This window comes from Electrona antarctica (assembly GCF_951216825.1).
Source record: "Electrona antarctica genome assembly, chromosome: 18".
Classification (NCBI taxonomy): Eukaryota; Metazoa; Chordata; class Actinopteri; order Myctophiformes; family Myctophidae; genus Electrona; species Electrona antarctica.
The window spans coordinates 208316-229033 of record NC_136799.1 but is presented as its reverse complement, the minus strand read 5'-3'; the positions used below and the strand labels follow the sequence as shown (position 1 = coordinate 229033).

Here is a 20718-nt window from a genome sequence, read left to right as displayed (position 1 = left end):
TCGTCGACTACCTTTTTCCACTGACGAAAACTAAATTGAAACTAAATGAAAACTAAGCTATGATGACTAAGACTAAATATATTGACAATTTCGTCAACAAATAAAAACTAGACTAAAATGTTAGGAAGCGACTAGTGGACTAGAGATCCAGTATAAGTCATTTTACACTTGGTTGCATGCTGAAAATAGCCGATCTACAAGTTCACAATGTGTCGCAGCGCGTTACGACGGCATCAAGGCCCACCAAAATACATTTTAGTCGACTAAATCAACCGTAGATTTAGTCGACTAAAATCTCATGACATTTAGTCGACTAAAACTAGACTAACACTAAAACATTCCAGGTGACTAAAATGTGACTAAAACTAAGTGAAAACTATTCAAAAGACTACGACTAAAACCAAATTTCGCTGCCAAAAACAACACTGGTTCTCAAACATTTCCATGTCAAGGACCCCCAAATGAGTCTGTATATGGCCGCGGATCCCCTTACAAGTGTTGTGTTGTTAAAGGCGGGAACCCCTGTTGGTGTTTGAAGCATTGTGCTGTACTTTAGAACCCCTGTTGGTGTTTGAAGCATTGTGCTGTCCTTTAGAACCCCTGTTGGTGTTTGAAGCATTGTGCTGTACTTCAGAACCCCTGTTGGTGTTCTAAGCATTGTGCTGTACTTTAGAACCCCTGTTGGTGTTTGAAGCATTGTGCTGTACTTTAGAACCCCTGTTGGTGTTTGAAGCATTGTGCTGTACTTTAGAACCCCTGTTGGTGTTCTAAGCATTGTGCTGTACTTTAACCCCTGTTGGTGTTTGAAGCATTGTGCTGTACTTCAGAACCCCTGTTGGTGTTTGAAGCATTGTGCTGTACTTCAGAACCCCTGTTGGTGTTTGAAGCATTGTGCTGTACTTCAGAACCCCTGTTGGTGTTCTAAGCATTGTGCTGTACTTTAGAACCCCTGTTGGTGTTTGAAGCATTGTGCTGTACTTCAGAACCCCTGTTGGTGTTTGAAGCATTGTGCTGTACTTTAGAACCCCTGTTGGTGTTTGAAGCATTGTGCTGTACTTCAGAACCCCTGTTGGTGTTTGAAGCATTGTGCTGTACTTCAGAACCCCTGTTGGTGTTTGAAGCATTGTGCTGTACTTTAACCCCTGTTGGTGTTTGAAGCATTGTGCTGTACTTTAGAACCCCTGTTGGTGTTTGAAGCATTGTGCTGTACTTCAGAACCCCTGTTGGTGTTTGAAGCATTGTGCTGTACTTCAGAACCCCTGTTGGTGTTTGAAGCATTGTGCTGTACTTCAGAACCCCTGTTGGTGTTTGAAGCATTGTGCTGTACTTTAGAACCCCTGTTGGTGTTTGAAGCATTGTGCTGTACTTCAGAACCCCTGTTGGTGTTTGAAGCATTGTGCTGTACTTCAGAACCCCTGTTGGTGTTTGAAGCATTGTGCTGTACTTCAGAACCCCTGTTGGTGTTTGAAGCATTGTGCTGTACTTTAACCCCTGTTGGTGTTTGAAGCATTGTGCTGTACTTTAGAACCCCTGTTGGTGTTTGAAGCATTGTGCTGTACTTCAGAACCCCTGTTGGTGTTTGAAGCATTGTGCTGTACTTTAACCCCTGTTGGTGTTTGAAGCATTGTGCTGTACTTTAGAACCCCTGTTGGTGTTTGAAGCATTGTGCTGTACTTTAGAACCCCTGTTGGTGTTCTAAGCATTGTGCTGTACTTTAGAACCCCTGTTGGTGTTTGAAGCATTGTGCTGTACTTCAGAACCCCTGTTGGTGTTCTAAGCATTGTGCTGTACTTTAGAACCCCTGTTGGTGTTTGAAGCATTGTGCTGTACTTTAGAACCCCTGTTGGTGTTTGAAGCATTGTGCTGTCCTTTAGAACCCCTGTTGGTGTTTGAAGCATTGTGCTGTACTTTAACCCCTGTTGGTGTTTGAAGCATTGTGCTGTACTTTAACCCCTGTTGGTGTTTGAAGCATTGTGCTGTACTTTAGAACCCCTGTTGGTGTTTGAAGCATTGTGCTGTACTTCAGAACCCCTGTTGGTGTTTGAAGCATTGTGCTGTACTTTAACCCCTGTTGGTGTTTGAAGCATTGTGCTGTACTTTAGAACCCCTGTTGGTGTTTGAAGCATTGTGCTGTACTTTAGCTATTGAAAAGCAGCAGATCTACAAGCTATTTATTTCTATATAAACTTGAGTACAAATATAACGGAATGCAGTTGATTACCTTGATGCGGACCTCCCCGGCCTTAGGGGGCGCCACCTCCACCTCCTCCAGAGAGAGGGGCTTGGCCGCCTCCCACGCCACAGCCGCCCTGCAGCGAATCACCTAGGAGACAAACAACAACAACCACGCCCCCATCATTAAGACCAGCCAATCACCTATAGGAGACAAACAACAACCACGCCCCCATCATTAAGACCAGCCAATCACCTATAGGAGACAAACAACCACGCCCCCTTCATTAAGACCAGCCAATCACCTAGGAGACAAACAACAACAACCACGCCCCCTTCATTAAGACCAGCCAGTAGAGTGGACGCTACTGTGTTGGTGAGAGCGCTGGTTGCCAGGTGTGCTCATCAGGGGTAGAGTGGACGCTACTGTGTTGGTGAGAGCGCTGGCTGTCAGGTGTTCTCAGGGGTAGAGTGGACGCTACTGTGTCTGTGTTGAGCGCTGGTTGCCAGGTGTGCTCAGGGGTAGAGTGGACGCTACTGTGTCTGTGTTGAGCGCTGGTTGCCAGGTGTGCTCAGGGGTAGAGTGGACGCTACTGTGTTGGTGAGAGCGCTGGTTGCCAGGTGTGCTCAGGGGTAGAGTGGACGCTTGGGAAGCAGAAGGTTCCCGGTTCGATTCCAGGCTTCCCCAGAGTCAGGGTCGAAGTGTCCTTGAGGCTTGAGCAAGACTCTTAGCGATTAAGGCTTGCCCTATAATAACTGCTCCCGATGTGCAGGTTATTGGTGCCTTGCATGGTTTCCTATGCCATCGGTGTGTGAATGTGTGTGTGTGCATGGGTTAATGTAATGCACAATCTCTGTAAAGCCCCTTGGATAAAGACGTTACATAAACACACCATTTACCATGTTGTCATGAAGAATGAGCCTGGCTGTACTTAGAGAAGCAGACGTTACCATGTTGTCATGAAGAATGGGCCTGGCTGTACTTAGAGAAGCAGACGTTACCATGTTGTCATGAAGAATGGGCCTGGCTGTACTTAGAGAAGCAGACGTTACCATGTTGTCATGAAGAATGAGCCTGGCTGTACTTAGAAGCAGACGTTACCATGTTGTCATGAAGAATGGGCCTGGCTGTACTTAGAAGCAGACTCAATTACTCAATCATTCACTAATACCTCCTGCCTGAGGCATCATTTCAGAAGGAGAACAATAAGGACAAGTCTAAGCCCTGTTTCAAGACGAGTGAATAAGTGCAGCTTGTGCTGATATTTTCGATATATTCCATAGCCTTAAAATAGAAGATCCCATGGTTGGAAGTGGCTAATGAATGTGTATGGTTTAATTTCAAGGACCCCCCAGTTTGACCTGCATTAGGCTACGGACCCCCATTTAATGGCATGTAAATCTCTGGGACCCCCAATTTATATTGTAAAATCAATGTTATAGTTTAACTCTGAGAGTGTACCAATGGAACCAAATGGACCCGTCAGGGTCCATTTGGTTCCATTTGTACACTCTCAGAGTTACAGACCCATAAGGGTCCATTTGGTTCCATTTGTACACTCTCAGAGTTACAGACCCATAAGGGACCATTTGGTTCCAAACTATCATTTAGCTGGGGGACCCCCTGGAACTCCCTCAAGGACCCCTGGGGGTCCCCGGACCCCACTTTGGGAACCACTGACTCAGAAACACGTGTCTAATGACATGTACATGCGTGTCCCACAAGTCACATGTGGCTGGAGGGAGTGGTCTGAGATCCCATCGGTTGGATCTGCAACCGTTGTTCAGAGGTGGTGAGAATAATGCATAGTTTATTATAATAACACAAGTGAATCCTGAGGTTAAATGTGGAAGCTACAGTATGCCATGCAGCCCCACATGACGGCCCTGTGTTGTTGTACGGTATTTCATCTCTAAATCTGCTGTTTCAAATACTGTACGTTGCTCGTACAAAACATGCAGGAAACACACACACACACACACACACACAGACACACACACACACAGACACACACACACACACACACACAGAGAGACAGAGAGAGAGAGAGAGAGACATTATTGTCTACTGTGTAAACAGTGGGCCTCGCTCAGCCTCAGAGAACATAACACTGTCTCCTACACATGTTTAGTCATATACAGTTATGTACATTTTTACTGTAACAAAGCATTAGAACTACGAGTCTTACAGTCACTCTGGAGAGAACGTTCTTACCTTGCCTACAGTGTCCATGGAGCGTCTCTGTGTGTGTGTGGCTGTGTGTGTGTGTGTGTGTGTGTGTAAGTAAGTGTGTGTAAGAGTCTTCCAACAGAAGACAAGGGTAAAGGCAAACGCGAGCAGGAAGTGGGCGTTCTCATAGTGGTGTGTGTGCGTGGGTGTGGGTGTGTGCGTGTGCGCGTGTAAGTGGGTGTGTGTGTGTGTGCGCGTGTGTGCGTGCGCGTGTGTGGGTGTGTGCAGTTAGTCATTCCACAGCTAACTGCCCTCCAATGAACTATGCACACTGCACTAAGACAAGGGTCTTAAGTTTAAAGGACTAGTTCACCACAAAAAAATACTTATTTTATATCAATTATACACCCGATGAAGTGTGTATAATTGATGCAAAATAAGTCATATTTTTTGGTGAACTACTCCTTTGATTATATATGTGGATTCATTTTAACACTTTCCCTGTGGAACACGCTAAACCCCACTTTTGTGTTTAATTCGCCGTTTTTTTAAAATAACTTTTAAGACTTTAAGACAGGGTTTCCATCGGACGGGTTTTTCCGTCGCACTGGCTTGCAAAGACTTCTGGGAAACGGAGGCGTAATGCAATCCGTGCTTCCCTCTTCCTGGCTGCTTGTAGTTGTCGACGCGCGGCGGATCATTTTTTTCAACGCCGTTACAAACGATCACACCGTTTTAATCTTCTACAAATGTCTTCTAAATCCTGACAGTTTTCTGAAATACCCATGTTTCTATATCAGTGGTGCTCAATATTTCATGTCAAGGACACCAGAAACTATATGTAATTGGCCACCGACCTCCATCTGAAAATGTGTTGTTCCAGGGACCTCCCCAGAAGCAGAGATTTGAGTTAAAAAGGTTCGCTCTGAAAGAATATATACTGTATTCAAAGATTTGCGCCACATTTTCACGATTAAGCAAGTTCCTTGTAATGGTAAGCACATTCCTTGTAATGGTAAGCACATTCATTGTAATGGTAAGCACATTCCTCGTAATGGTACGCACATTCCTTGTAATGGTACGCACATTCCTTGTAATGGTACGCACATTCCTTGTAATGGTACGCACATTCCTTGTAATGGTAAGCACATTCCTTGTAATGGTAAGCACATTCATTGTAATGGTAAGCACATTCCTCGTAATGGTACGCACATTCCTTGTAATGGTACGCACATTCCTTGTAATGGTACGCACATTCCTTGTAATGGTACGCACATTCCTTGTAATGGTAAGCACATTCCTTGTAATGGTAAGCACATTCCTTGTAATGGTAAGCACATTCCTTGTAATGGTACGCACATTCCTTGTAATGGTAAGCACATTCCTTGTAATGGTACGCACATTCATTGTAATGGTACGCACATTCCTTGTAATGGTACGCACATTCCTCGTAATGGTACGCACATTCCTCGTAATGGTACGAACATTCCTTGTAATGGTAAGCACATTCATTGTAATGGTAAGCACATTCCTTGTAATGGTACGCACATTCCTTGTAATGGTACGCACATTCCTCGTAATGGTACAAACATTCCTTGTAATGGTACGCACATTCATTGTAATGGTAAGCACATTCCTTGTAATGGTACGCACATTCCTTGTAATGGTACGCACATTCCTTGTAATGGTACGCACATTCCTTGTAATGGTACGCACATTCCTTGTAATGGTAAGCACATTCCTTGTAATGGTACGCACATTCCTCGTAATGGTACGCACATTCCTTGTAATGGTACGCACATTCCTTGTAATGGTACGCACATTCCTTGTAATGGTACGCACATTCCTTGTAATGGTACGCACATTCCTTGTAATGGTACGCACATTCCTTGTAATGGTACGCACATTCCTTGTAATGGTAAGCACATTCCTTGTAATGGTACGCACATTCCTTGTAATGGTACGCACATTCCTTGTAATGGTACGCACATTCCTTGTAATGGTACGCACATTCCTTGTAATGCTAAGCACATTCCTTGTAATGCTAAGCACATTCCTTGTAATGGTAAGCACATTCCTTGTAATGGTAAGCACATTCCTTGTAATGGTAAGCACATTCCTCGTAATGGTACGCACATTCCTCGTAATGGTAAGCACATTCCTCGTAATGGTAAGCACTAACTCCAAAATGTTTTGTCTTCATTTATTTGTTTTTTTGGTAGATCCAGAGTTTGGTTTTACGCTGTATTGCTTTGATTTACACATTTGATTTAAGTCTTATGACTTAAACTTATGATGTTGAATGTTGGAACAAGAATATTTGTGCGCTTCCCAGCTAAATATTGTGCAATAGGCTTTTGACAGCATCCATCGTGATATCCGGTCTCCTCGTCATGCAGATATACGAGAAGTAAACCGGAAATGGCCTATTGGTCTTTCTATTATTTTTTGTCTTGGTTTGATTGAGGTCAAGTGGAAGAACACCGGTGAGGCTTGAGTGGACATCTTGTGTAAATATACGGACACAGTCATCAGAGAGAATGTCGTTAACATTTTATACTGGCTAGCCATCCAGGCCTGAGGCCATACTGCCAGGCACACAGACAAATAATTAAACCACACACGTTTAACCCATTTCGACCTGAGGCCGATTCTAAAAAAATATGGCTTCTAAATCCTGACAGTTTTCTGAAAAACCCTATGTTTCTAATATGTCAGTGGTGCTCAACCTTTTTCATGTCAAGGACCCCCAGAATTATCTGTATTTGGCCGCCGACCCCCATCTGAAAATATGTAGTTCCAGGGACCCTCCCTCAGAAGCAAAGATTTGAGTTAAAAACGTTCGCTCTGAAATAGCAGACCTACGAGCTCCTAGATCTGCTATTTTTCAATAGCTAAAGCATAACATAATGCTAGAAACACCAAAAGGAGTTCCCGTCGTACTGACTGGGTTAAAACTGCTTCCCTGAGCACTGAACCGATGGAGACGTCACACTAGGATGTCTGGCTCAGGATCAAAGCAAATAAGTAGAATGTTGAGGCACTTTATTTCTCACTACATAAAACTTCTACTCCATGACAAATGGAGGCAGTGGAAAGGTGATGTGAGGTGATGTGTTTTAACCCATTTTGGGCAGGAACCCCTTTTGGTGTTTTAACTAAGCATTATGTTATACTTTAGCTATTAAAAAATAGCAGATCTACAAGCTCGTAGCGCGCCACCGAGTGGCGCGCTACGAGCTTGTAGGTCTGCTATTTTTGAAAGATCGTAAAGATGCGGCACAAATCTTTGAATATATATATTCTTTCAGAGCGAACGTTTTTTTTTATTCCGACGTCAGGCCTAAATGGGTTTAGCATCGCGGCACTTCTAAGGAGTGTGCTATAAGTATGGTGCAATAAGTATGGTGCAATAAGTATGGTGCAATAAGTATGGTGCAATAATGCAGTTTCATGCAAACTGTACAGTCAGTCATCGTCTCTTGAATAGTTTTGATTTAGTATTAGTCACATTTTAGTCACCTGGAATGTTTTAGTGTTAAGTCGATTAAATCTACAGGTGACTTTTTTTTTCTTGAATGATTGATTGATATGTTTATGGACAATGTGTACAGAAAATGCACTTAGTTATGCATCACTATCAAAAGGATAAATGCAAGAAAGCCAACGGCTTATTTCCATTGCAGTCCCTTAGATAAAAATGAAATGCAATGAATGTGTGAGTGTATGAGTGAGCGTGTCCATGTGAGTGTTTTAGGAATGTGTTATATAATAATAATTATGTTGTTATTATTATGTGCCGATATTAGATTAGATTTATTTTATTATTTAGATGTATTGTCACTGCACATAGTATACAAATACTTTGACAATGAAATTAATCAAAGTATTTTGTATGTGTACACAAGAGACAATGGGTACATAACACACATCAGGGAGATATGCAATAATAAAAGGATACAGCATTCAATGCACAATAATTAATAAATACAATAAAGTAATAGTAGGCCTAGAGATAAAACAAAAAGACATTTACAAATTAGATGGACTGTGGCACCTGAAACCGAAGATAGGTTAGTTTGTATCCTGCTTAGCCATGCACTGAAGTTTAGCTTAAGTTTAAGTTAGGTCCAGCTGTTATAGTCAGCCATATCTTCAGGGAGGACTTAACCCAATTAGACCTGATGTCGACATTTAATAAATCTCTTCAAAACCCTGACAGTTTTCTGAAAAACCTTTATGTTTCTGTATCAGTGGTGCTCAATATTTCATGTCAAGGACCCCACAAATTATATGTAATATGCCTCCGCCCGCCCCATCTGAAAATATGTTGTTCCAGGGACCTCCCCAGAAGCAAAGATTTGAGTTAAAATGTTCACTCTGTAATTTTTCATGATTTTTCAAAAGCTAATGTATAACACTAGAATTTCGTGGGCCTTCGGCCCGCTCATCCCAGAGTTGCGTTGCCCCGCGTTGCGATACAGAAGTCCACAGATACAGAAGTCCACAGTGACACGCGTTTTATGCAGCTGTTTTGTGTTGCAGCGCGTGCGCGCGCGCGCGTGTAGTGTTGTTGTTCTTATCCATATATGCGCCTCGGTTCGTCCCGTTTGTTCCATGCCAGGTGTCGACGCAGTCGTTGGCGCAATTTGCGTGTTTGCATTATTGTAAGTGTGTAGGCATACCATATTCTGAATAACCCAAAAGAGGACACATGCGCGCGTGCATGTGGATGTGCACATGCGCGTGCATGTGCATGTGTCGTGCGTGGGCGGTTCTGTTAAATTCAGATGTGAAAATAATCTATAGCCTAACAATAATTTGATCAAATATGCTCTATATTAGTTATGTATTTATTTAAAGCAGTGGCTCTCAAAGGTGTGATCCAGGGACCCTCATGGTTCCTTGAGGGGGTTCCAAAAGGACCCATTATAGGTCTCTAACTCTGAGAGTGTACAAATGGAACCAAGTGGACCCTACAGGTCTGTAACAGTGAGAGTGTACAAATGGAACCAAATGGACTCTTTTAAAGATCGGATTGTGTAGTCGCACAGGTGCTACAAAGTGAATGTTACAACTCGCACGGTGATATTTGAAGTCGCAAATGCGAGTACCTAGTCGCACTGTCGAGCCCTGTGTAGTGTAGTGCCATTTTCGCTGCATCGCGAGGCGATCCGAAATCCCCCCCCGCGCACGCACGCACGCACACACACACACACACACTGTACGTAGCTGTTTGTTGTTGCAGCGCGCGCGTGTGCGTGTGTTGTTGGTGTTGTTGTTCGTATCCATATATGCGCCTCGGTTTGTCCCGGTTGTACCACGCCAGGTGTCGACGTGGTCGTGTTTCCATGATTGTAACTGTCCAAGTTAGAATCAGTGTGTGCGGTGTGTAGTTCTTCTTCTTCTATGTTGTTTTGGTATGTGTGTGTGTGGGTCACGTGGTGGGCTTTGAGCAAATGGGAGAGGGAATGTAGTGTTGCCAGGTCCGCGTATTGTAAGCGAGTGGTAGTGTGTGTAAGTAGCGTGTTGAAAGGCATTTTTCCTGTGCTTGTTTTCATAGACGTGGCAACAAATTAGGCGGGGGTGTCGGTGCTTGTGGCGTGTTTGTGTTTATTATTGATGTTGATAGTGTGTGTGAGTCTGGACGGGAGGCGGCTTTAGTGGCAGTGCAATGACAGTTTTTACGCGGGTGGTGTTGAGTGTGGGCGTGCGGCGCGACATGAGGAGATAGCCGTGGATCGACGCGGAGGGTAAGGCTGTGACGTGTTAGTGTGTTGTTGCAGTGTGTGTTGCTGCTGCGTCGGCTTCGGCACCCAGCGTGTCAGTGACGTAGTAGCTGGTGACTTTGGGTATTGTGTTGCGCACATGTTTTCACTTGTATAATAGATAATGCTTTAAAACACCAAAAGGGGTTCCTGCCCAAATTGGGTTAAAAGTGATAATGGAGCTGGTAGTTTTAAGCTTTTTGGGCATATCATTCCAGCTGCCGAGTGTAGAAATGAGTTTTCCCCCAGACAGCTGCTGACGTTTACAGGTACAAGGTCTGTGGTACTACGTCTTGTGAAATGATTGTGAACGTTACTAACCGTAGAACAATAGTTCTGAAGGTCTGTCGGGGTGTCCTTGCTCTGTATCCTGTGGACCATGCACAGTTTTATTAACCCATTGATGCCTGAGGCCGAATCTGGAAACGCCTTCTAGGGCCTGACCTAAGGTTTCTAAAAACCTTCAAATTCGGATTAATTATTTTTTAAATAGTTATGTTGCTACATGTATAGCAATAGCTGATGAGACGCAGGGAGCGCGCCGGCATCAAGGGTAGAACAACGTATACGTTGCATCAGGCATCAATGGGTTTTAATGAAACTCTTTCGTCTACCCTGAGCCAATTGAGGCTATCAAAATGAGTAGGGAGAAGATGTGTTCTGGGATGGAGTTTTAGGATAACCCTATTTAATTTATTTTGTGAGGTTTGGAGTTTGTTTCAAAGCTGCACATGTACCTGTGTACCATGAAGAGCTTGCATAATCAAAATGACATTGCGGCAGTGGCGTGCACAGACATTTAGAGGGGCAGGTGCTCAAGTTAAAAAAAGGGCACCTTGTGCAGCGCGTGGAACCGGCCGGTTGCCTTAATCTATTTTGGGCGGGAACCCCTTTTGGTGTTAGCATTATGTTATGCTTTAGCTATTGAAAAATAGCAGATCTACAAGCTCATAGCGCGCCACCGAGTGGCGCGCTACGAGCTTGTAGGTCTGCTATTTTTGAAAAAGAAAAAAAAAAAAAGAAAAAAAAAGTTTTTCTTTTTTTTTCAAAAGGGCACATTGCCAAAAGGGCAGGGGGTGCTCTAGCACCCCTAGTGTCTATCTGTGCACGCCACTGATCAAAATGACATTGCGGACCAGAGCCCCTGCTAATATTTCCAGAGCATTTCTATTTAAACAATTTTGGGCGGGAACCCCTTTTGGTGTTTCAAGCATTATGTTATGCTTTAGCTATTGAAAAATAGCAGATCTACAAGCTCATAGTGCGGGCTATGAACTTGTAGGTCTGCTATTTTTTGAAAAATCGTGAAAATGTGCCTGAAATCTTTGAATATATATTGTTACAGAGAGAGTTTTTTACATACATCTTTGAATATATATTCTTTCAGAGCCAACGTTTTTAACTCAAATCTTTGCTTCTGAGGGGTTCCTGGAACAACATATTTTAAGATGGGGGTCGGCGGCCAATTACATATAATTCTGGGGGTCCTTGAGATTAAATATTGAGCACCACTGATGTATAGAAACATGGGTTTTTCAGAAAACTGTCAGGATTTAGAAGACCTTTTTGTAGAATCGTTCCCAGGTCAAAATGGGTTAAGAATGAGGATGTTCTAGAATTTCACTCTTTGGTTAACCTTATTTATTATGACCTGTAATGCCATACTCTCTCTGGATAGGTTGTTTATTATGACCTGTAATGCCATACTCTCTCTGGATAGGTTGTTTATTATGACCTGTAATGCCATACTCTCTCTGGATAGGTTGTTTATTATGACCTGTAATGCCATACTCTCTCTGGATAGGTTGTTTATTATGACCTGTAATGCCATACTCTCTCTGGATAGGTTGTTTATTATGACCTGTAATGCCATACTCTCTCTGGATAGGTTGTTTATTATGACCTGTAATGCCATACTCTCTCTGGATAGGTTGTTTATTATGACCTGTAATGCCATACTCTCTCTGGATAGGTTGTTTATTATGACCTGTAATGCCATACTCTCTCTGGATAGGTTGTTTATTATGACCTGTAATGCCATACTCTCTCTGGATAGGTTGTTTATTATGACCTGTAATGCCATACTCTCTCTGGATAGGTTGTTTATTATGACCTGTAATGCCATACTCTCTCTGGATAGGTTGTTTATTATGACCTGTAATGCCATACTCTCTCTGGATAGGTTGTTTATTATGACCTGTAATGCCATACTCTCTCTGGATAGGTTGTTTATTATGACCTGTAATGCCATACTCTCTCTGGATAGGTTGTTTATTATGACCTGTAATGCCATACTCTCTCTGGATAGGTTGTTTATTATGACCTGTAATGCCATACTCTCTCTGGATAGGTTGTTTATTATGACCTGTAATGCCATACTCTCTCTGGATAGGTTGTTTATTATGACCTGTAATGCCATACTCTCTCTGGATAGGTTGTTTATTATGACCTGTAATGCCATACTCTCTCTGGATAGGTTGTTTATTATGACCTGTAATGCCATACTCTCTCTGGATAGGTTGTTTATTATGACCTGTAATGCCATACTCTCTCTGGATAGGTTGTTTATTATGACCTGTAATGCCATACTCTCTCTGGATAGGTTGTTTATTATGACCTGTAATGCCATACTCTCTCTGGATAGGTTGTTTATTATGACCTGTAATGCCATACTCTCTCTGGATAGGTTGTTTATTATGACCTGTAATGCCATACTCTCTCTGGATAGGTTGTTTATTATGACCTGTAATGCCATACTCTCTCTGGATAGGTTGTTTATTATGACCTGTAATGCCATACTCTCTCTGGATAGGTTGTTTATTATGACCTGTAATGCCATACTCTCTCTGGATAGGTTGTTTATTATGACCTGTAATGCCATACTCTCTCTGGATAGGTTGTTTATTATGACCTGTAATGCCATACTCTCTCTGGATAGGTTGTTTATTATGACCTGTAATGCCATACTCTCTCTGGATAGGTTGTTTATTATGACCTGTAATGCCATACTCTCTCTGGATAGGTTGTTTATTATGACCTGTAATGCCATACTCTCTCTGGATAGGTTGTTTATTATGACCTGTAATGCCATACTCTCTCTGGATAGGTTGTTTATTATGACCTGTAATGCCATACTCTCTCTGGATAGGTTGTTTATTATGACCTGTAATGCCATACTCTCTCTGGATAGGTTGTTTATTATGACCTGTAATGCCATACTCTCTCTGGATAGGTTGTTTATTATGACCTGTAATGCCATACTCTCTCTGGATAGGTTGTTTATTATGACCTGTAATGCCATACTCTCTCTGGATAGGTTGTTTATTATGACCTGTAATGCCATACTCTCTCTGGATAGGTTGTTTATTATGACCTGTAATGCCATACTCTCTCTGGATAGGTTGTTTATTATGACCTGTAATGCCATACTCTCTCTGGATAGGTTGTTTATTATGACCTGTAATGCCATACTCTCTCTGGATAGGTTGTTTATTATGACCTGTAATGCCATACTCTCTCTGGATAGGTTGTTTATTATGACCTGTAATGCCATACTCTCTCTGGATAGGTTGTTTATTATGACCTGTAATGCCATACTCTCTCTGGATAGGTTGTTTATTATGACCTGTAATGCCATACTCTCTCTGGATAGGTTGTTTATTATGACCTGTAATGCCATACTCTCTCTGGATAGGTTGTTTATTATGACCTGTAATGCCATACTCTCTCTGGATAGGTTGTTTATTATGACCTGTAATGCCATACTCTCTCTGGATAGGTTGTTTATTATGACCTGTAATGCCATACTCTCTCTGGATAGGTTGTTTATTATGACCTGTAATGCCATACTCTCTCTGGATAGGTTGTTTATTATGACCTGTAATGCCATACTCTCTCTGGATAGGTTGTTTATTATGACCTGTAATGCCATACTCTCTCTGGATAGGTTGTTTATTATGACCTGTAATGCCATACTCTCTCTGGATAGGTTGTTTATTATGACCTGTAATGCCATACTCTCTCTGGATAGGTTGTTTATTATGACCTGTAATGCCATACTCTCTCTGGATAGGTTGTTTATTATGACCTGTAATGCCATACTCTCTCTGGATAGGTTGTTTATTATGACCTGTAATGCCATACTCTCTCTGGATAGGTTGTTTATTATGACCTGTAATGCCATACTCTCTCTGGATAGGTTGTTTATTATGACCTGTAATGCCATACTCTCTCTGGATAGGTTGTTTATTATGACCTGTAATGCCATACTCTCTCTGGATAGGTTGTTTATTATGACCTGTAATGCCATACTCTCTCTGGATAGGTTGTTTATTATGACCTGTAATGCCATACTCTCTCTGGATAGGTTGTTTATTATGACCTGTAATGCCATACTCTCTCTGGATAGGTTGTTTATTATGACCTGTAATGCCATACTCTCTCTGGATAGGTTGTTTATTATGACCTGTAATGCCATACTCTCTCTGGATAGGTTGTTTATTATGACCTGTAATGCCATACTCTCTCTGGATAGGTTGTTTATTATGACCTGTAATGCCATACTCTCTCTGGATAGGTTGTTTATTATGACCTGTAATGCCATACTCTCTCTGGATAGGTTGTTTATTATGACCTGTAATGCCATACTCTCTCTGGATAGGTTGTTTATTATGACCTGTAATGCCATACTCTCTCTGGATAGGTTGTTTATTATGACCTGTAATGCCATACTCTCTCTGGATAGGTTGTTTATTATGACCTGTAATGCCATACTCTCTCTGGATAGGTTGTTTATTATGACCTGTAATGCCATACTCCCTCTGGATAGGTTGTTTATTATGACCTGTAATGCCATACTCTCTCTGGATAGGTTGTTTATTATGACCTGTAATGCCATACTCTCTCTGGATAGGTTGTTTATTATGACCTGTAATGCCATACTCTCTCTGGATAGGTTGTTTATTATGACCTGTAATGCCATACTCTCTCTGGATAGGTTGTTTATTATGACCTGTAATGCCATACTCTCTCTGGATAGGTTGTTGTCCAAGGTACTTGAATGCTTCCTTGGCCGAAACTTCATAGTGACCAGCTACGACCAGCTACGACCAGCTACGACCTTGAACCCAGGGGATTTCTTTAGTTTTCGCTCTAGACGCAAAGAGAATCAGAATTAGTCGACTAAAATGTATTTTGGCGGGCCTTGATGCCGTCGGAATGGCTGATTCTATACTTGCTGAAAATAGCCGTTCTACAAGCTCTCGCAGCGAGACACCCCCGCGACCCGACTACGGATAAGCGTTTGAAGATGGACAACATTATAATGTTCTTATTTTAATCGGAAGTCGCAATTAACTGAATAATTATGTACAGTACGATAGTGATTTACTATATGACACTATGGCACATTAGGAGTCCACTCAGACGTTTGATTTCCAACGTCCCCTAAAATGGTAAATGGTAAATGGTGCATTTATATAGCGCCTTTATCCAAGGCGCTTTACATAGATTGTGCATTACATTCACCCATTCACACACACATTCACACACCGATTGCGGCGGAAGCCATGCAAGGTACCAACCAGCACATCGGGAGCAATTTGGGGTTCAGTGTCTTGCCCAAGGACACTTCGACATGTAGCCAGGAGGAGCCGGGATTCGAACCACCGACCCATGGATCATTGGACGACCTGCTCTACCTCTTGAGCCACAGTCGCCCCCTCATAACAGCTCTGTGTACAAACGGAACCAAATGGACACACAAGGGTCCATTTGGTTCCATTTGTAGGCTACACTCTCAGAGTTACAGACCTGTAATGGTAATTCAGTATACAGACATGGACACTTTCAAAGAAATTAGAGAAACGGTTGGATGGAACTTATACTCCCGCCTTCTGATTGGATGGCACTTATACTCCCGCCTTCTGATTGGATGGCACTTATACTCCCGCCTTCTGATTCTAACCCTATTTAAAGTTTAGTTTAGATGTTTGAGTGGTACAGCCACGCCCCTGTTTTTCCTACCCGATGTCGCACCAGTGAGGGGTGGGAGGGCCCAGTGAGGGGTGGGAGGGGCCAGTGAGGGGTGGGAGGGCCCAGTGAGGGGTGGGAGGGGCCAGTGAGGGGTGGGAGGGCCCAGTGAGGGGTGGGAGGGGCCAGTGAGGGGTGGGAGGGCCCAGTGAGGGGTGGGAGGGCGAGAGTGTTGTTTTTGGAAGAAATGTTCTATTTTAGTTTTAGTCATAGTCTTTTGACTATGACCAATTAGTTTTAGTCACATTTTAGTCACCTGGATTGTTTTAGTCGACTAAAATCTTATATGAAAATGTATTTTTTGCGGGACTTGATGCCGTCGTAATGACTGATTGTACACTTGCTGAAAATAGCAGATCTACAAGCTCAGCGCTGTGAAAAAATATAAAAAGATACTTATATGGAAAGGCTATATTACTTTACTAAACAATGTAGTATAATTTATATGTATAGGTTTTGCCCACTCAAATGGTACCTGGTCAGATAACCCCCACATTGCCTACAACGACTTCTGTGAACAGACTTCACTGTAGGAGCCTTTTCATAAATTATATTTGTAATTTAGGCTGTCATGAAAGTTTATAGTTAGGATAAGTTCAAAGTTTCAACACCAAAGTATAGTCGGCTAGTTGTTGTGAATTAGCAAACTGGACATTTCTACTAGATCCCAGAAATTATATGTATTTGGCCGCCGACCCCCATCTGAAAATATGTAGTTCCAGGGACCTCCCAGAAGCAAAGATTCGAGTTAAAAACATTCGCTCAGAAAGAATATACATTCAAAGATTTGCACCACATTTTCACGATTTAAAAAAAATAGCAGACCTACAAGCTCGTAGCGTGGCACTCGGCAATCTATTTGGCATTCTAAAATAGCCATTACAGTCTTCCACCACTGCATGCACATCAAAGACAGGAGCATGTTGACCAAACTCGCTGAACAAACATTGGAAGTCATTTATTGTGGCTCTATAACAAAGGTTTATTTCAAAGCAAAGCACAAAGTTACAGTATCTTGTTCTCATTCTAGTGTCAATGCTGCATATATTAATAATCATCATGTTTTTATTTTATAATTGAAACTTTAGCTCTCTGACATACACTGTAAAAATAAATGGAGAACACTTAAAGCTTCAACTGTCTTCATATCACTGCATGTTTGAGTTTTGAAATAAACACACAAAACGGTTTTGCTGACCTTAACATCTTTGTTGAGATAATGTAAATGGTAAATGGTGCATTTATATAGCGCCTTTATCCAAGGTTCATTTATATAGCGCCTTTATCCAAGGCGCTTCACATTTTGCATGTATTTTTCTTAAGGAGAAAAAAAACAACTTGAATCATTGAGTTGTAGACCTACACAACAAACGCAAGAAAATTCAAAATTTCAACAATTATTGACAACACTCATTGAAGTGAATAACGGTTAATATGTTAATGTCATACTGTGTAACTTTTTCAATTAACTGGAACCATGTGCCACATTACTGTGTTAAACACTATTTTAATTTCTGGTGGTAACTTCTGTCTGTGCCGAATTTCGGTCGAAACGGTTCTCGAGATAAATGAATTAGGCATGTACAGAAATTCCCTGCATGTATGTATTGTTGCATTCCAAAGTATCCTAATGCACGAGGACTAGCAATCCTTTTTTGAGCGTCACTTCCATTTAGACGAAACGCCGTAATGACAATGGAGCTACCAGAGGTGTCGCCAAATACACTACTAAAATGCAACCGTTTCCATTTCAACTAAATGATGAACCGATATTCACTTTAATGAGCTCGCATGGTTGAGTGACTACTTTAAGCACGGGGCGACGTTGGCTCAGGAGGTAGAGCAGGTCGTCCAGTGATCCATGGGTCGGGGGTTCGAATCCAGGCTCCTCCTGTCCACATGTTGAAGTGTCCTTGGGCAAGACGACACTGAACCCCAAATTGCTCCCGATGTGCTGGTTGGTGCCTTGCATGGCTTCCGCCGCAATCGGTGTATGAATGTGTGTGTGAATGGGTGAATGTAACTATGTAAAGCGCCTTGGATAAAGTCGCTATATAAATGCACCATTTTATTTACCATTTTATGTATGAATGTGTATGGACAGTGTATGGAAGCAGAGAGGGGAGGGAGTGAGGAGCATAGATATATATAAGAAAGTTAGATGGCGCTAGACCTGCCTCTGGCCAATGGAGAGCGACGTCGCTACATGGCGGCCATCTTACCTCGGGGCAGCATAACATTGTGTCTATGGGGCATGTACTTTATAAATAACCATAACTTGCTCAATTTTCACCCGATTTTCAAACGGTTTGGTTTGTTATAAACGTCAGAGACGTCCGCATACTTATATGCTTTTATACGACGTTCATATAAAAAATAACATTACACAGATAAGCGTCCTGAACCATAGCCACGTTGAACTTGACAACGTTTGTAATAAACCAACCCGTTTGTAAATCCGTCAAGATTTGAGCGAGTTATGATGATTATTCTTGTTTGAGCTGCTATAGAACATACTGTACTGTAGCCCCGAGGCAAGATGGCCGCCGGGTGAACTATACGTCAGAGACTCCGCCTTGAGCCATCTAGCCTTTATATATGTCTATGGTGAGGAGAACCAAGGCAGCGGTGGGAGCTAACGTTTGGCTAGCAGTTAGCTAACGTTTGGATAAGCGCTGCGTGCAGAGGGTGGGCTTCCGTTTCCCTGCAGGGTGAAGGAAAGGGGACCACCGGTCCGTCTTATTGTGGAGAGACGCTCACGATACACCGAATGCTGTCGAACAAAGCAAACAAGAACGTAATATTAGTTCACCGTCCGTTACACGGTGGTGTGGTCATGCTACGCGTAGTTCAGCTACGTTCTCCTTTGTTTCATTTCAATTGAGAAAATGGTTAAAACGTTTTAATGTAATACATAATTACAATGTTCTGTAGTAGGGGTAAAGGTATATCTTCAGTGATTTCACTTAATTCAAATATCACTTTTCTTTTTTTCAGGAGGCCTACCATCGCCCGTGCTTCATCAGCTCGATGGCGTCGTTGATCTTGTCCAGGTTCATCCTGTGAGTGATGAACTCGTCTATCTGGACCTTCTTCTGCAGGTACTTCTCCACCATGTCTGGTACCCCGTCCTTACTCTTGAAACCTGGGGGGGCACGCACGCACACACACACACATTAGGATCTCTCCTAAATGGTACCAGCAATCAATACAGCATGGAAATGTTGGACATATTTCTTTAGTTTTGGGTCTGAGAGGCTAAATGTCATCAAACGGTGGTCCGTGGCTCAAATGGGTCTGAGAGGCTAAATGTCATCAAATGGTGGTCCGTGGCTCAAATGGGTCTGAGAGGCTAAATGTCATCAAATGGTGGTCCGTGGCTCAAATGGGTCTGAGAGGCTAAATGTCATCAAATGGTGGTCCGTGGCTCAAATGGGTCTGAGAGGCTAAATGTCATCATATGGTGGTCCGTGGCTCAAATGGGTCTGAGAGGCTAAATGTCATCAAATGGTGGTCCGTGGCTCAAATGGGTCTGAGAGGCTAAATGTCATCAAATGGTGGTCCGTGGCTCAAATGGGTCTGAGAGGCTAAATGTCATCATAATGGTGGTTCCGTGGCTCAAATGCAGAACAATGAATGGACCTTGATATGTAAAGGGCTGCAATAGAGAGTATGTGTCACACAGCGATCTGACAGACCTCCAAACATGGAGCCCTTCCTAATAGAGCGTCGCAGTCCCGCCCCCTACCATGGCCCAGGAAATGATTCCCCGTTCATTTTCCTCATAGACATTTCAGAAAGTATTTATTTAAAGACGTTTACGCCGCGGACAAAGCCAACTCGAGTCGTGACAAATCATGACAACAAACACAATTTTTTGGGCCGAACAAATAATTAGAAAGAAGAAAAAAACGGCAGGTTACAACACTTTTTTGTTGTTTTTCTTCTTTGTAATTATTTGTTTGGTCCAAAATATTGTTTGTGTTGTCATGAGTTGTCACGACTCCAGTTGGCTTTGTCCGCGGCGTAACCGTCTTTAAATAAATACTTTAAGAAATGTCTATGGGAAAAATGCATTGGGATTCATTTCCTGGTCCAGGGTAGGGGGCGGGACTGCGACGCTCTATAGAGAGTATGTGTCACACAGTGATCTGACAGACCTCCAAACAGGGAGCCCTTCCTAATAGAGAGTATGTGTCACACAGTGATCTGACAGACCTCCAAACAGGGAGCCCTTCCAGGTGCGTCCCGCGATGAGCTGGATGGGTCTGGCGGAGAAGTCCTCCATGTCGGTCCATCCGACCAGAACACTGACGCCCCAGCCCTTCACACACGCCTCCAACGCACTCCTCTGTGCACACACACACACAACACAGACGCGCACACACACACACACGCGCGCACACACAACACACGCACACGCACACGCGCACGCACACACAACACACACACACACACACACGCACACACATACACACACACACACACACACACTTTCAGATCTACAAGCTTGACTATTTTCAAAACAGTTTCCTCGTATATTATTTGACAACATGTTTGACCAGTGATGGTCTTTTT

General features: G+C 42.7%; 2 protein-coding genes across 2 annotated transcripts in view; both read right to left on the bottom strand.

Moving 5' to 3' along the window:
* The window catches only part of LOC306942534 (alcohol dehydrogenase class-3 chain L), a 34658-nt gene extending 30172 nt beyond the window's left edge, over positions 1-4486 (bottom strand). Inside the window, exons 1-2 of the mRNA XM_079528497.1 lie at positions 4388-4486; positions 2222-2323 (exon numbers count right to left, since the gene is read on the bottom strand). Coding sequence (XP_079384623.1) covers positions 2222-2323; positions 4388-4405 — 120 coding nt within the window. The 5' untranslated portion in view covers positions 4406-4486. The remainder of the gene's footprint in view (positions 1-2221; positions 2324-4387) is intronic.
* A 14383-nt stretch (positions 4487-18869) lies between these two features.
* Positions 18870-20718, bottom strand: part of LOC306942650 (alcohol dehydrogenase 1-like) — a gene marked incomplete at its 5' end in the record, with an annotated part of 11544 nt that continues 9695 nt past the window's right edge. Inside the window, 3 exons of the mRNA XM_079528658.1 lie at positions 18870-18913; positions 19147-19285; positions 20359-20489. Of these exons, the coding sequence (XP_079384784.1) occupies positions 18880-18913; positions 19147-19285; positions 20359-20489 (304 nt within the window). The 3' untranslated portion in view covers positions 18870-18879. The remainder of the gene's footprint in view (positions 18914-19146; positions 19286-20358; positions 20490-20718) is intronic.